This window comes from Tachyglossus aculeatus, chromosome 21 (genome assembly GCF_015852505.1).
Source record: "Tachyglossus aculeatus isolate mTacAcu1 chromosome 21, mTacAcu1.pri, whole genome shotgun sequence".
NCBI lineage: Eukaryota > Metazoa > Chordata > Mammalia > Monotremata > Tachyglossidae > Tachyglossus > Tachyglossus aculeatus.
Genome location: NC_052086.1, coordinates 26,358,052 through 26,373,995, shown reverse-complemented (window position 1 = coordinate 26,373,995; position 15,944 = coordinate 26,358,052). Strand labels below are relative to the sequence as shown.

General features: G+C 43.8%; 1 protein-coding gene and 1 long non-coding RNA gene across 3 annotated transcripts in view; one reads left to right on the top strand and one right to left on the bottom strand.

Moving 5' to 3' along the window:
- Window positions 1–15,944, bottom strand: part of DNAH10 (dynein axonemal heavy chain 10) — a 185,923-nt gene that overhangs the window by 54,886 nt on the left and 115,093 nt on the right. For both annotated transcript variants that reach the window (XM_038762289.1, XM_038762288.1), the window contains 7 exons: window positions 14,779–15,039; window positions 13,589–13,761; window positions 11,491–11,584; window positions 9,778–9,945; window positions 9,003–9,191; window positions 4,441–4,612; window positions 1,429–1,632 (listed from right to left, as the gene is read on the bottom strand). In XM_038762289.1, the coding sequence (XP_038618217.1) occupies window positions 1,429–1,632; window positions 4,441–4,612; window positions 9,003–9,191; window positions 9,778–9,945; window positions 11,491–11,584; window positions 13,589–13,761; window positions 14,779–15,039 (1,261 nt within the window). The remainder of the gene's footprint in view (window positions 1–1,428; window positions 1,633–4,440; window positions 4,613–9,002; window positions 9,192–9,777; window positions 9,946–11,490; window positions 11,585–13,588; window positions 13,762–14,778; window positions 15,040–15,944) is intronic.
- On the top strand, window positions 2,984–9,394 carry LOC119941794. Its single transcript, XR_005455323.1, has 3 exons — window positions 2,984–3,185; window positions 4,538–4,674; window positions 9,313–9,394. It is a non-coding gene; the product is annotated as an uncharacterized LOC119941794 (long non-coding RNA).

Here is a 15,944-nt window from a genome sequence, read left to right as displayed (position 1 = left end):
AATAAATACGATTGATTGATTGATTTCAGAGGACAAAGCATGGAGAGGGATAGGGAAGGAGAAATGCAGTCAGAAATGCCACTGGGTCATGACGGGGGGCCTCTTGACCCCCGACTCCCACCCTCTCCTTCCCTCCTCCTCCTTCTCCCCCCCATCCAGACAAAAGGCCTTCAGGCCCCAACAATCCCCCTACATCTCTGCCTCCAACCCGGCTGATGTTGGCACTCTAATGATATCACAAAAGTCATTCATTCATTCATTCAATCATATTTATTGAGTGCTTACTGTGAGCAGAGCACTGTACTAAGCGCTTGGGAAGTCCAAGTTGGCAACATATAGAGGTGGTCCCTACCCAACAGTGGGCTCACAGTCTAGAAAGGGGAGACAGAGAACAAAACAAAACATATTAACAAAATAGAATAAATATGCACAAATAAAATAAAATAAATAGAGTAATAAATTCATACAAACATATACATATAAGCCATGTGAAGGAGCACTGCCTGATGGTTCAGCCCAGGGCCCCAACTTTTCATTCATTCATTCAATCGTATTTATTGAGCGCTTACTGTGTGCAGAGCACTGTACTAAGTGCTTGGGAAGTACAAGGTGGCAGCATATAGAGACGGTCCCTACCCAACAGTGGGCTCACAGTCTAGAAGGGGGAGACAGAGAACAAAACAAAACATATTAACAAAATAAAATAAATAGAATAAATATGCACAAATAAAATAAAATAGAGTAATAAATTCATACAAACATACACATATAAGTCATGTGAAGGAGCTCTGCCTGATGGTTCAGCCCAGGGCCCCAACTTTTCATTCATTCATTCAATCGTATTTATTGAGCGCTTACCGTGTGCAGAGCACTGTACTAAGCGCTTGGGAAGTACAAGTTGGCAACATAGAGAGACGGTCCCTACCCAACAGCGGGCTCACAGTCTAGAAGGGGGAGACAGAGAACAAAACAAAACATATTAACAAAATAAAAGAAATAGAATAAATAAGTACAAATAAAATAGAGTAATAAATACGTACAAATATATATACATATATACAGGTGCTGTGGGGAGGGGAAGGAGGTAAGGCGGAGGGGAGCAGGTAAGGCGGGGTAATAATTGAAGTAATGAACTTCAGTTGACACGGCTTAGGACTTGCCTTAATCTTCCCACCTTTCCTCCCAAACCCTCTTCTCCCCGCTCCTGTCCCAATTCTCTGCCTCCCCTTGTCAATCATCATCATCATCATCAATAGTATTTATTGAGCACTTACTGTGTGCAGAGCACTGTACTAAGCGCTTGGGAAGTACAAGTTGGCAACAGTAAACTGAACTACCTGGCCTTAAAGAGGAGCGTGCGATCTGAACCCCAAAACACCTGCCCTTTCACAAGAAAGAAATTAGCCCGCTAATTTGGATCCCAGGTACCTGGAAAATTTCGACATCGATTTCTCAGGACATCACCAACTGGAGACATGCCAAGTACGATATGAAGATTATCTGCACTCTTATTCACAAAGTACTGCCAGATACTTTCTTTGGCCAAACCCACTCCACTTCTGCTAGCTTCTCCTTCAATTTGAGTTAGGACAGAATCCTTCTCATCTTCTTGAAAAAGGGCTGGAACCATTCCTATAAAACAAAGGCACATAGTCGGTACAGAACTCTGCCATACTGCTGGCCATTCTAAAATCAATCAATTAATAGTACTTATGGTACAGAACTCTGCCATACTGCTGGCCATTCTAAAATCAATCACTCAATCAATCAATCATATTTGAGTGCTTACTGTGTGCAGAGCACTGTACTAAGCACTTGGGAAGTAAAATCCTCTATTTACTGCTCTGAAAGCATCACTTTTCACTCCTGCCATGAAGTGAGGCATCCTAAAGTTCAGAAATTGAAAATGATGCTTTGTTTTCCAATAATGATGGATATGGGCAAACAACCCACCAGGGTTTACAATGCACCTGCAGAAGGCTATCCAAGGAGATCTCTCCCTCCTCAACTCTTTCTGCCACAGAATCCTTAGAGACAGGTGGGGCCTCAGAGAAATAACAATTAATGATAATTATGGTACTTGTTAAGCGCATACTATGTGCTAAGCTGGGGTAGATACAAGTTAATTGGCTGGACACAGTCTCTGTCCCACATGAGGCAGAGAAGCAGAGTGGCTCAGTGGAAAGAGCCCGGGCTTTGGAGTCAGACGTCATGGGTTCAAATCCCAGCTCCGCCAACTGTCAGCTGTGTGACTTTGGGCAAGTCACTTAACTTCTCTGGGCCTCAGTTATCACATCTGTAAAATGAGGATTAAAATTGTGTGACCCCCCCATGGGACAACCTGTTCACCTTGTAACCTCCCCAGCGCTTAGAACGGTGCTTGGCACATAGTAAGCGCTTAACAAATACCAACATTATTATTATTATGAGGCTCATAGTCTAAGTAGGAGGGAGTAGGATTGAATCCCCATTTTACAAATGAGGTAACTGAGGCACAGAGAAGTTAAGCAACTCGCTCAAGGTGACACAATAGACAGATGGAAGAGCCGGGATTAGAACCCAGGTCCTCTGACTCCCATTAGGCCACACTGCTTCTCAAATGAATATATCTTTGATATTTTAATGAGCCAGGATCCACAGAGTCCTTCCTATCTCTGTAGAGAGCAAGCTGGAGATGAGGACGGCTTGTCCCTAACTCCAAGCCAATTATCGAAGAGTTTTTCCATGCCTCATCCAAGTTACACCAAGCCAACAGCTGAGACAACAGAGATACCTGCCTCATTACTTTACCTCCTCCACAGTTCAGGATTTAATCCATAAACTAGATTGCCAAAATCAATTTCGGATTAAAAAGTCAGTTAATAATTACTGAGGTTAAAAGTATTTAAGTATTCAAAACACATAATGTCTTGCAAATGTTTGTGATAGCCAAACTAAGACTCTTTAAAGGAGGGATCTATAGAAAGAAAATCCAAATCTCTGAAAATGCAGTAGTAAAGTCAGCTAGGTAAAAGAGCTTGAACACTGAAAACTGATAAATGTATCCTGAAGATCTCATCTGGGGAAGGAAAAAACGGGGATGTAGGAGAGGAGGAACAGAAACCTAGAGGTGGGAAAGATTCACATTCTAGGACGAAAGGGGAAAGGAAAATGAGAAGAAATGCATCCGGTTCAACCCATCAATGGTAAGGTCACATCTCTTGGAAATTCATTCATTCATCCACCCATTTAATCATATTTATTGAGCGCTTGCTGTGTGCAGAGCACTGTACTAAGCGCTTGGGAAGCACAAGTTGGCAACATATAGAGACGGTCCCTACCCAATAGTAGGCTCATAGTCTAGAAGCGGGAGACAGAGAACAAAACAAAACATCTTAACAGAATAAAATAAATAGAATAAATAAGTACAAGTAAAATAAATAAATAGAGTAATTAATGTGAGAGCTCTTTGGCAATAAAATCGCTATAGAATACCAAGGTATTATTATTCCCCTCTGGACTGTAAACTTGTTGTGAGCAAGGAATGTGTCTGTTTATTGTTGTATTGTACTCTCCCAAGCACTAAGTACAGTGCTCTGCACACAGTAAGCGCTCAATAAATATGATTAAATGGATGGGTGAATGAATGAATTTCCAATAGGTCTTTCCCAATCAAGACCTCTTTACTCCCGATTTCCTTTCCCTTTTGTGTCACCTATGCATCTGGATCCATGCCCTTTGGGCATCTGGTATTCACCCTACTCTCAGCCCCACAGCACTTATGTACATATCTTTAAATCATATATTATCAATTATTTATATTAATGTCAGTCTTCCCCTGTAGACTGCAAGCTCATTATGGTTAGGGAATGTGACTGCCAATTCTGTTGTAATGTCTCTCCCAAGTGCTTAGTGCTCTGCATATAATAAGCACTTAATAAATACCATTGGTTGACTGATAATTACAGAGTGCTTATGGTGTGTTGGGCACTGAACTAAGCTCTTTGGAGAGTTCAGTACAGTAGAATTGGCAGACACAATCCCTGCCCACAAGGAGCTTACTGTCTGCAGTGCAAACAGACATTCAAATAAATTACAGATAAGGGAAATGGATATGTTCAAAAGTGTTGTGGGACTAAACATCAAGTGCTTACGGGGTGCAGATCCAAATGTGTAGGCAAATAGGGGAAATGAGGGTTCTGAATTGTACTTTCCAAGTGCTTAGTACACTGCTCGGCATGCAGTATGCGCTCAATAAATACGATTGAATGAATGAATGAACTGAATGAAGGCCTCTTGGAGGAGGTGTGATTTCAGAAGGACTTTGAAGGTGGGAGAGTGGCGTCAGGTGGATATGAAGTGGGAGAGAGTTCCAGGTGAGAGGGAACTGGAACTTGCTGCAGTAACTGAAGCAATATTTGCTTTGTTAAGGTACAGGTTAGAAATCCACTCCTCTATTACCGGAAGTTAACATATTGTTAATGAGTTCCAGGAAGCCTTCTTCGGCCACATGGGCGTCGGTGAACAGGAAAATCATCGTCTTGTTCTCGATCCCAAGTTTCAGATAGAGATTCTTCAGATCGTCCCGGAAATTATTTTCGCCATAGCCCCGGCTCAGAACAATTTCAAACACCTACGGATGCGACATAAAGCATTAGCCTGAGGGAGACCATACGATGAGCACGTAACACGAAGGTGAAAATATTTCTTTTTTGTGGGATGAAGTGAGAGGATGTGGCTGATAGCTCGGTAATAATAATAATAATAATAATAATAATGGCATTTATTTAGTACTTATGTGCAAAGCACTGTTCTAAGTGCTGGGGAGGTTACAAGGTGATCAGGTTGTCCCACAGGGGGCTCACAGGCTTCACCCCCATTTTACAGATGAGGGAACTGAGGCCCAGAGAAGTGAAGTGACTTGCCCAAAGTCACAAAGCGGACAAGAGGCAGAGGTGGGATTTGAACCCATGACCTCTGACTCCAAAGCCTGATCTCTTTCCATTGAGCCACGCTGCTTCTCTGTACAAATAATCACCGCAATAGAATAAACCACTCAAATGTCCTGATAACTCAACTCAACTCATAATGTCCTGACAGTAGGGTCGTACCTTTTCTCTTGACCGCTGCCGTCTGAACAGTCGGTAGTATTTACTGAGCACCTGTGTGCAGAGAACTAGTACTGGGGTGAGAATTAGACTGTGAGCCCACTGTTGGGTAAGGACTGTCTCTATATGTTGCCAACTTGTACTTCCCAAGCGCTTAGTACAGTGCTCTGCACACAGTAAGCGCTCAATAAATACGATTGATGATGATGATAAAAGAGCAAAGCTCACTAAAATGGCAAGGGGCCAGAAAAGGTGATTAGCTGCTGTATTTTTCAGGAGTTGAGGGTGTAAGTGATTTGCTGTCAATGACACGCCCGCTGTCATTCGTTCATTCATTCAATCGTATTTATTGAGCACTTACTGGGTGCAGAGCACTGTACTAAGCACTTGGGAAGTACCAGTTGGCAACATATAGAGACGGTCCCTACCCAACAGCGGGCTCACTGTCAGAGTCTACACTTCTCCAGCCACTGCTTCTCAGTGCTTAGAACAGTGCTCAGTGCTTAGAACAGTGCCCGGCACATAGTAAGCGCTTAACAAATACCATCGTAATTATTCTCAGTTTCATTCACTGGCTCCTGTTTCACCTTTCATTAAGAATAATTATGGTGCTTGTAAAGCACTTACTATGTGCCAAGCATTGGTCTAAGCGCTGGGGTAGGTGCAATGTAATCAGGTTGTCCCATGTGGGGCTCACAGTTTTAATTTCCATTTTACAGATGATGTAACTGAGGCACAGAGAAGTGAAGTGGTTTGCCCAAGGTCACACAGCAGACAGGTAGCGGAGCTGGGATTAGAACCCACGTCCTCTGACTTCCAAGCCTTTGCTCTTTCCACTAAGCCACGATGCTTCTATAATAATAATAATCATGGTATTTGTTAAGCGCTTACTATGTGCCAGGCACTGTTCTAAGCGCTGGGTAGACACAAGGTAATCAAGTTGGTCACAGTCCCTCTCCCACATGGGGGACCGTCTTCATCCCCATTTTCAAGATGGGGGAACTGAGGCCCAGAGAAGTGAAGCCCACTGTTGGGTAGAGACCGTCTCTATATCAATCAATCAATCAATCGTATTTATTGAGCGCTTACTGTGTGCAGAGCACTGTACTAAGCGCTTGGGAAGTACAAGTTGGCAACATATACAGTCCAGTGCTCTGCACACAGTAAGCGCTCAATAAATACGATTGAATGAACGAATGAATGAAGCGACTGGCCCAAGGTCACACAGCAGATGAGTGGAGGAGCTGGGATTAGAATCCATGACCTCCTGATTCCCAGGCCCATGTTCGATCCACAACGCCTTGCTGCTTCTCTAACTTCTCTAACATTCCCTAATTGTAGGTGTTCCTCAAGTTTCTGCTCTGAATCCCCTATTCTTCTCCCTCTACACTGACTCTCCCAGGAACTTCATCCACCTCAATCAATCAATCAATCAATCAATCAATCGTATTTATTGAGCACTTACTGTGTGCAGGGCACTGTACTAAGCGCTTGGGAAGTACAAACTGGCAACATATAGAGACAGTCCCTACCCAACAGTGGGCTCACAGTCTAGAAGCGGGAGACAGAGAACAAAACCAAACATACTAACAAAATAAAATAAATAGAATAGATAGATACAAGTAAAATAGAGTAATAAATATGTACAAACATATATACATATATACAGGTGCTGTGGGGAAGGGAAGGAGGTAAGATGGGGGGATGGAGTGGGGGACGAGGGGGAGAGGAAGGAAGGGGCTCAGTGACCACATCTGTGCAGATTTGACCAAAATCTACCTAAATCCCCCTCCCTGTTGCTAGACAATCTCCCATTTTCCCTTCCCTTCAGACTATCTCCACTTGGATGACCTACGTACATTACTCCAAATTTGGCCCGCTCAAAACCGAACTCCTCATCGCTCCCCATAAACCCACTCCTCCTCACAACTTTTTCCTTCTCTCTCAGTAGCACCACCATCCTTCCTGTCCCAGAACCCCTGGAATTTTAATGTCATAATAATAATAATAATAATTGTGATTATTATTGTATTACAATAATTACAATTACAACAAATACAACAATTACAATCAATAATTATTATTATTATTATTGTGTACAGTGCTCTGCACATAGTAAGCGCTCGATAAATACGATTGATGATGAATTGTGATATTTGTTAAGCGCTAAGTGTGGCTCAGTGGAAAGAACACGGGCTTTGGAGTCAGAGAAGCAGCATGGCTCAGGGGAAAGAGCCCGGGCTTTGGAGTCAGAGGTCATGGGTTCAAATCCCAGCTCCACCAGTTGTCAGCTGTGTGACTTTGGGCAAGTCACTTCACTTCTCTGGGCCTCAGTTCCCTCATCTGTAAAATGGGGATTAAGATTGTGAGCCCCACGTGGGACAACCTGATCGCCTTGTATCCCCCAGCGCTTAGAACAGTGCTTTGCACATAGTAAGTGCTTAATACCATCATTGTTATTATTATTATTAGAGGTCATGGGTTCAAAAACCAGCTCCGCCAACTGTCAGCTGTGTGACTTTAGGTAAGTCACTTAACTTCTCTGTGCCTCAGTTACCTCATCTGTAAAAGGGGGATTAAAGCTGTGAGCCCCCCGTGGGACAACCTGATCACCTTGTAACCTCCCCAGCGCTTAGAACAGTGCTTTGCACATAGTAAGCGCTTAACAAATACCATCATTATTATTATTCATTCAATCGTATTTATTGAGCGCTTACTGCAAGCAGAGCACTGTACTAAGTGCTTGGGAAGTACAAGTCGGCAACATATAGAGACAGCCCCTACCCAACAACGGGCTCACAGTCTAGAAGGGGGAGACAGACAACAAAACAAAACATGTGGGCAGGTGTCAAGTCGTCAGAACAAATAGAATTAAAGCTAGATGCACATCATTCACAAAATAAATAGAATAGTCAATATGTAGAAGTAAAATAAATAGAGTAATAAATCTGTGCAAACATCTATACAGGTGCTGTGGGGAGGGGAAGGAGAGAGGGTGGGGGGGATGGGGAGGAGGAGAGGAAAAAGGGGGCTCAGTCTGGGAAGGCTTCTTCAGCACTCGCATAGATATAACATATTATGGTTGGACACAGTCCCTGTCCCAGCTGGGGCTCAAGTCTAAGTAGGTGGGAAAACAGGTATTGAATCCCCGACTCTCAGAGTAAAGCACTTAGAGAAGCAGCGTGGCTCAGTGGAAAGAGCCAGGGCTTTGGAGTCAGAGGTCATGGGTTCAAATCCCAGCTCCGCCAATTGCCAGCTGTGTGACTTTGGGCAAGTCACTTCATTTCTCTGGGCCTCAGTTCCCTCATCTGTAAAATGGGGATGAAGACTGTGAGCCCCCCGCGGGACAACCTGATCACCTTGTAACCTCCCCAGCGCTTAGAACAGTGCTTTGCACATAGTAAGCACTTAATAAATGCTATAAAAAAATACCCACAATCAACACAGACTAGATTGTTGGATGTTGAGAAGCAGCATGGCTCAGTGGAAAAGAGCCCGGGCTTTGGAGTCAGAGGACATGGGTTCAAATCCCGGCTCCGCCAATTGTCAGCTGGGTGACTTTGGGCAAGTCACTTAACTTCTCTGGGCCTCAGTTCCCTCATCTGTAAAATGGGGATTAAGGCTGTGAGCCCCACGTGGGACAATCTGATCACTTTGTAATCTCCCCAGCGCTTAGAACGGTGCTTTGCACATAGTAAGTGCTTAATAAATGCTATAAAACATACCCACAATCAACACAGACTAGATTGTTGGATGCCGCAGATGCATTCTTTTAAAGTATTAGCCTTGATCAGAGGAAAGTAAGAATGAGATCTACTACCAGGGAAGGCATTTTCCTACAATCTGCTCTAGCCTCGCACAAGACATGGCAGAGAGACTGACAAAAAAGGGGAGGGAAGAGAGGCGGTGACCCACCTCACACCCCGCCGTATAAGCCGCCAGCCTTGCAAGAGACTGTTTCCCTGAGCCTCCAACTCCAACTAGCAGGGCATGACCCTGGTCCATTCGGATAATACGATGTATTCGTGTTAGGTGTTCCAGAGCGTCATCAAAAAGAACCAGGTGCATTTTGGTGTTGCTCTCATTGTACTCCTCTAGGATTTCCTGAATTAAAAAGAGGATTAAAATTAGGGATAAAGAGGATTTTTCTTAAGTTTTGTTAGTAGCTAATTCAAACCATTTTCTAGCTGAGAGTTTATGTGTTGAATCTCCTTTATTCATTTAGGTCCCGAATCTACAGTCTGCAATCAATCACCGGCATTTCTTGAGTGCTTACTGTGTGCAGAAAACTGAACCAAGTGCTTGGGCAAGTACAGTACGATAGAGTTGGCAGGTGTGATCCCTCCCCACAAAGAACTTACCGTCTACAGGAGGAAACAGACACTGAAAAAATAAATTACAGAGGAGAAATTCTAGAGTATAAGGATATGGGCCTAAGTGCTGTGGGGATACAATCCTTTCATGGGGTAGAGATAGGCCACAATGGGTTCAAGACCAAAACGTTCCAGGTTTGAATCATTTATCGAGGATGAAGAGAATTTCTGGCAGTCACCCAGATTTCACAATCGGGGACCAAAACACCTGGAACGTCATCCTCACACGGAGGGTCTGTTCACCCTAACAAAACCAGAGCAGGTGCAGGGAATGGGCCAAAAGAGGGGCCCGTTCACACAAGGGTGAAACCCCAGACCTGAAAGAGAGCTTTGGCTGCCTCATAGTCCTGGATGTCTTCATAAATCCGAGGTTCGTCTTCATGCAGAGCCATCCTGAAGTCTCCGTAGAGGATGGGGTCTCTCATCACCGCCTCCACGTCATCTTGAAAATGCGCTACCACCAAGGATTTTATGTGGCTTTGGACCTTAGAGCAGAACATCATTCACATCACAAGATGGACACTATGCAGTTGATGTCGGAGGATGCCTTTAGGCAAATTCATCACCCAGGGCCTCTTCATCCAACCTGTAAAATGGGATTTCCCAGCACTGTGGTCCTTGGGGGTTCCTCCCAAGCCCACCTTCACCACGCCTTCACCCACCGCTACACCGGGGGGGACTGACCCATCTGAAAAAGTTCCAGCGTCTGCTAGGGCGGGAGTGAACACAGCTCAATGCCCCCATCCTCACTGGGGTGAGTGGGAAGGGGACAAACTCTGGCCTGGGAGCAGACGTGTTTCCAGTTCCCGGGATCAATCAGTGCCTTTGGATTGTTAGCCCCCGAGGGACGGGACCCCATTTAATTCTGACCCAGGGAATCTCTCCCGGTACTCGGTAAAGTGCTCTGCACCCAAAAAATATGGCCTAGTGAATAGAGCACGAGCTTGGGAGTCAGAAGGACCTGGGTTCTAATCCTGGCTCTGCCAATTGTCTTCTGCGTGACCCTGAGCAAGTCACTTTACTGGACTGCAGTTACCTCATCTGTAAAATGGAGATTAGGACTGTGAGGCCCCTATGGGACAGGTGTCCGACCTGATTAGCTTGTATCTGCCCCAGAGCTTAGACAGTGCTTGATACATAGTAAGTGCTTAACTAACACCATTATTATTATAAATACTGTTACTACTACTATTTTAACTGGCCTTGGTGTCAAGTAAGTTTGTTCGCATAAAATCTCTTCAAATCCCTCCACTGGAAAAAAAGGTGTTTTCCATTAAAATAGCAGATGTGATGATCCATCCCTGTTGTTAAGCACTTACTATTTGTTATTTGTGAAGCACTTACTATGTGCCAGGCACTGTTCTAAGCACTGAGGTAGATTCAAGCTAATCAGGTTGGGGACCGTCTCTATATGTTGCCAATTTGTACTTCCCAAGCGCTTAGTCCAGTGCTCTGCACACAGTAAGTGCTCAATAAATACGATTGAATGAATGAATGAATGACACAATCAGTGTCCCACATGGGGCTCACAGTCTTCATCCCCATTTTACAGATGAGGTAATTGAGGCCACGAGGAGTTAAGTGACTGGCCTAAGATCACAGAGCAAACAAGTAACAGAGCTGGGATTGGAACTCAGGTTCTTCTGGTTGTGCATATTTACTATTCTATTCATTTTATTTTGTTAATATGTTTTGTTTTGTTGTCTGTCTCCCCCTTCTAGACTGTGAGCCCGCTGTTGGGTAGGGACCGTCTCTATATGTTGCCAACTTGGACTTCCCAAGCGCTTAGAACAGTGCTCTGCACACAGTAAGCGCTCAATAAATATGACTGAATGAATGAATGAATGATTCCCAGGCCCTTGCTCTATCCACTAGGCCACACAGCTTCTCTTCTTTTCTTCAAGTTTGTTTATTTTCCTGATAAGGTTCAGGCCTTTTGGCGCTAATAGCATGGACAGAAAATTGCAAAGGCTCTTCGTACTTACTGCTTAATTTCAGTTACATTTTTCTTATTCTATTTAGTTACTAACCGATAACTTGTCGTCTTCATTAATTAATCTGTCGTGGAAAACTCGCAGACATTCATTCCTCCAGACCCTCACCATCTGTGTCACCATCTGGAATCTGAGTCATTACAAGAGCCGGATCAGCAACAATGTCAGGTAGAGTAAAATAATTCAAAATAGTACTTTGCTAAAGTAAGAACTCATGAGCTACAAATGACTCTTATAAGATAGCAACTTAATAGCCTCCAGTTGGTTCTCCAAAATTTGTGTTTTTGGAGACCCATGCTCAGAGATCTGATCCCATTTTAAGGTTCTCCATGATACATTCTTAGGGCAAACAAACCCCCAAATTCTTTTTCTCCTAAATTCAAGGTATGAAATCAAATCTTTGGACTCTAGAGGCTAGAATACTGTCTCAGAGGATTCCCCGGGGAACTGTATCTGGAACAGAGGGATGACTGGAAGGCTTGCTCTGGCATAAATACCCGTTAGTGAAGCATCGTGGCTCAGTGGAAAGAGCATGGGCTTTGGAGTCAGATGTCATGGGTTCAAATCCCTGCTCTGCCAATTGTCAGCTGTGTGACTTTGGGCAAGTCACTTGACTTCTCTGTGCCTCAGTTCCCTCATCTGTACAATGGGGATGAAGACTGTGAGCCCCCTGTGGGACAACCCCCTGTTGGGTAGGAACCATCTCTATATGTTGCCAACTTGTACTTCCCAAGCGCTTAGTACAGTGCTCTGCACACAGTAAGCACTCAATAAATACGATTGAATGAATGACAACCTGATCACCTTGTAACTTCCCCGGCGCTTAGAATAGTGCTTTGCACATAGTAAGCACTTAACAAATGTCGTTAATAATAAAATAAATAAATTCATTCAATCGTATTTATTGAGCACTTACTGTGTGCAGAGCACTGTACTAAGCGCTTGGGAGAGAACAATGACAGGGTTCCTAGAAAGGAAGTGCTTACTGACACGCTCACGGTTCCTTTCATTCATTCATATTTATTGAGTGCTTCCTGTGTGCAAAGCACTGTACTAAGCAGTTGGGAGAGAACAATCAAACAACATACACATTCCTGCCCACAGCATGCTCAGTCCCTGAGGTCTACCAGTACAGTGCTCTGCACACAGTAAGTGCTCAATAAATACGATTGAATGAATTTCCCTTAAAGGACATTAAGGGGACAGTTAAGAGAAAAGGGGTGAGAAAATATCAAGCCATCCCAGCCCATTCAATACCACTTCCCTTAAGAGCACTCGTTTCTCTGAGAAACCAGAATATCCCAGCAGCCAGAAAATCTCAGCATGTATTCCCTTAAACCTTACTAAAATCCCATTTCCTCCAGGAAGCTTTCCCTATCTAATCTCTCATCTTCCCCATTCTATTTTCCCTTCTTACTGCATCACCTGTGCACATGATTCCTCCCACCCCAAGCCCCTAGATGCTCATCCCTCCTCCTGCTCCCTCAGCCTTTATGGACACATCTGCAATTTATTTTAATATCTGTCTACCTCTAGACTGTAAGCTCCTTATGAGAAGTGAACATTTTCACCTACTCGGTTGTACTGTACTCTCCCAAATGCTTACTATTATTATTATTATTATTATTATTGCTATTATACTTGTTAAACACTTACTATATGTCAAGCCCTGTTCTAAATGCTGGAGAAGATAAAAGCTATTCAGGTCAGACACAGTCCCTGTCTCATATGGGGCTCACAGTCTAAGTAGGAGGGAGAACGGGTCTTGAATCCCTATTTTACAGATGAAGAAACTGAGGCGCAGAGAAGTTAGGTGACTTTCCCAAGGTGAGACAGCCAGCAACTGTAAGAGCTGGGTCTAGAATCCAGGTTCTATGATTCCCAAGTCCATCTTCTTTCCACTAGGCCACACTACTTACTGTAAGTGCTCAATAAATAAAATTGATTGATCGGTTGCTTGACTGTCGTGACTGTCTCCTCCACTAGACCGTAAGATCCTTAAAGGCAGGGTTTGGGACTACTGACTCTACTGTAATCACCGAAATGCTTAGCACAGTACTCTGTACAACGTAAGCACTCAATAAATACCGCTTACACGATTAAATACACGATTTAGCCCTCAGAGGAATCTTACCGCTCTGGGTTGGTCAGGACCAGCCCATTAAAGACCCTGGAGAGATCCCGCAGGTTGAAGATGTAGTGGAATTTCGAAGGGGTGGGAGGCAGATCCCGAACTATCAATTTGTAAAGGTCTAGCGTACAGGAGGTCATCGTATCACTCAACGCCGCAATGCTCTCGTTGAAACTCTGGATAAGGGAAAGAAAATAAGGGGGCCTGTCTTCTGACCTGTTTTATTACTTTCAAAAGGGAAATGCTGGATCCTACCGAAAACTTAATTTGGTAAAAAGGGTTTTGAGCTTCCATTTGGTTTCTGTCCCTAGCTGGCATTTTTATTGCTTGCATTTCTCTCTAAGTTTGGCATTCTTGGACTCTGTAGATTTTTGATGGCAGTAGCCCTTATTGTTATCATTATTACACTTGTTAAGTGCTTACTATGTGTCAAGCACTGTTCTAAGAGCTGGGCTAGGTACACGTTAATCATATTGGTAACAGTCCCTATCCTATGTAGGACTCACAGTCAAAGTCTAGGCATTTAACAGGTTAGAGATCAAGAGCTCTAATAGCAAGTTATCCAACAGCTCATTCTAAGATGAGTATTTTATTGTTTCATTATTATTATTATTATCATTTTGGTATTTATTAAGCGCTTATTATGTGCCAAGCACCGTTCAAAGAGCTGGAGACATACAGAATAATCAGGTTGCCCCATGTGGGGCTCACAGTTTTAATCCCCATTTTACAGATGAGGTAACAGAGGTAAAGAGAAGTGAATTGGCTTTCCCAAGGTCACACAGCAGACGAGTGGCGGAGGCAGGATTAGAACCCATGTCCTCTGATTCCCAAACCTGTGCTCTTTTCCACTAAGCCACGCTGCTTAGAAACAGAGTATGGAAATATCAGGGCTTTTTGGTTGTTGTTCTTAACCTGAAAAGCAAGTTACTCACTTCTGATTCTAGCCTTGATTTAGAATTAGGCCAACTTAATGTGTACCTATCAGTCTAGCAACACTCAAAGCAGGTTAGAACTTGGACCTTTAAAAAAGTTCCAAGTCCAAATTTGTTAACACTGAAGCACGACAGGAATGGACAAGAGGAAAGGAGTGAAAGGATGGTGACTGCGTAGGGGACAAGCATAAATTTCAACACTGGAATTCACTGTAACTAACTACGTTCAACTGGGGTTTTTAATTAACTTGAAATTACCCTGGTATGGCCTTTCAAGATGGAGGCATAAATCAAGTGCAGAGATTCCTCTGATGGGAAAGGGACGTTGAAAACGCTGAAGAGTGAAATGAATCTTGGGTCTACTTCATTACGGCCTCCTCCAGCTTTGCCCATGGCAGCCACGAAGCCAAGGTCGCGAAGGATTTTACAGTTCATCTCTTTGCCCCGGTCATACAGGCTACCTTTCTCCAGAAGGAGTTTCAACAAGGCGATCGGTTGTTGGGTGCCGTAATCGTCGACCTTGATTTGGGAGAAGAAAGGAATGGTCATAAATTTTCACGGGCCCTGGTTGTCCATTAGACCCAACGGAGAGATGGCTCCAAACTAGAATCTCCCCACACTAACACTGTTGAATTATAGATTGGTTTGGAAACCACTCGTTCGCATAGCTCCTGAAATATTCCAGGCAGTAGCCGGCTATATCAGAAATACCCAGAAAGACTATGGGTTTTTTTCAACTCTCTCATTCTTCCCAGCAGTATCTCAAGAGGAGATTTCCTGCCTTATCTCAAAATCCACCCCCTCCTCAACTTTTCATTCATTCAGTCGTATTTATTGAGCGCTTACTGTGTGCAGAACACTGTACTAAGCGCTTGGGAAGTACAAGTTGGCAACATATAGAGACGGCGCCTACCCAACAATGGGCTCACAGTCTAGAAGGCGGAGACAAAACACTTTTCAAAACACTTGCCCTCTCCTTTCTTCCTTCCCTGACTGCCATCGTGAACTATTTGCTCTTCAGTGGCTTCTTTCCCACTGCTACTGAACATAATAATAATAATAGTTGTTATTATTATGGCAATAATAATAATAATGATGGCATTTATTAAGTGCTTACTATGTGCAAAGCACATAGTACTATGTTCTAAGCGCTGGGGAGGTTACAAGGAGATCAGGTTGTCCCACGGGAGGACTCACAGTCTTAATCCCCATTTTAAAGATGAGGGAACTGAGGCACAGAGAAGTGAAGTGACTTGCACTAAGTCACACAGCTGACAATTGGCAGGGCCGGGATTCGAGCCCATGACCCCTGACTCCAAAGCCCGGGCTCTTTCCGCTGAGCCACAATGTATTTGTTGAGCGCTTACTATGTGCCAGGCACTGTTCGAAGCACTGGGATAGATACAAGATAATTGGGTTGGACA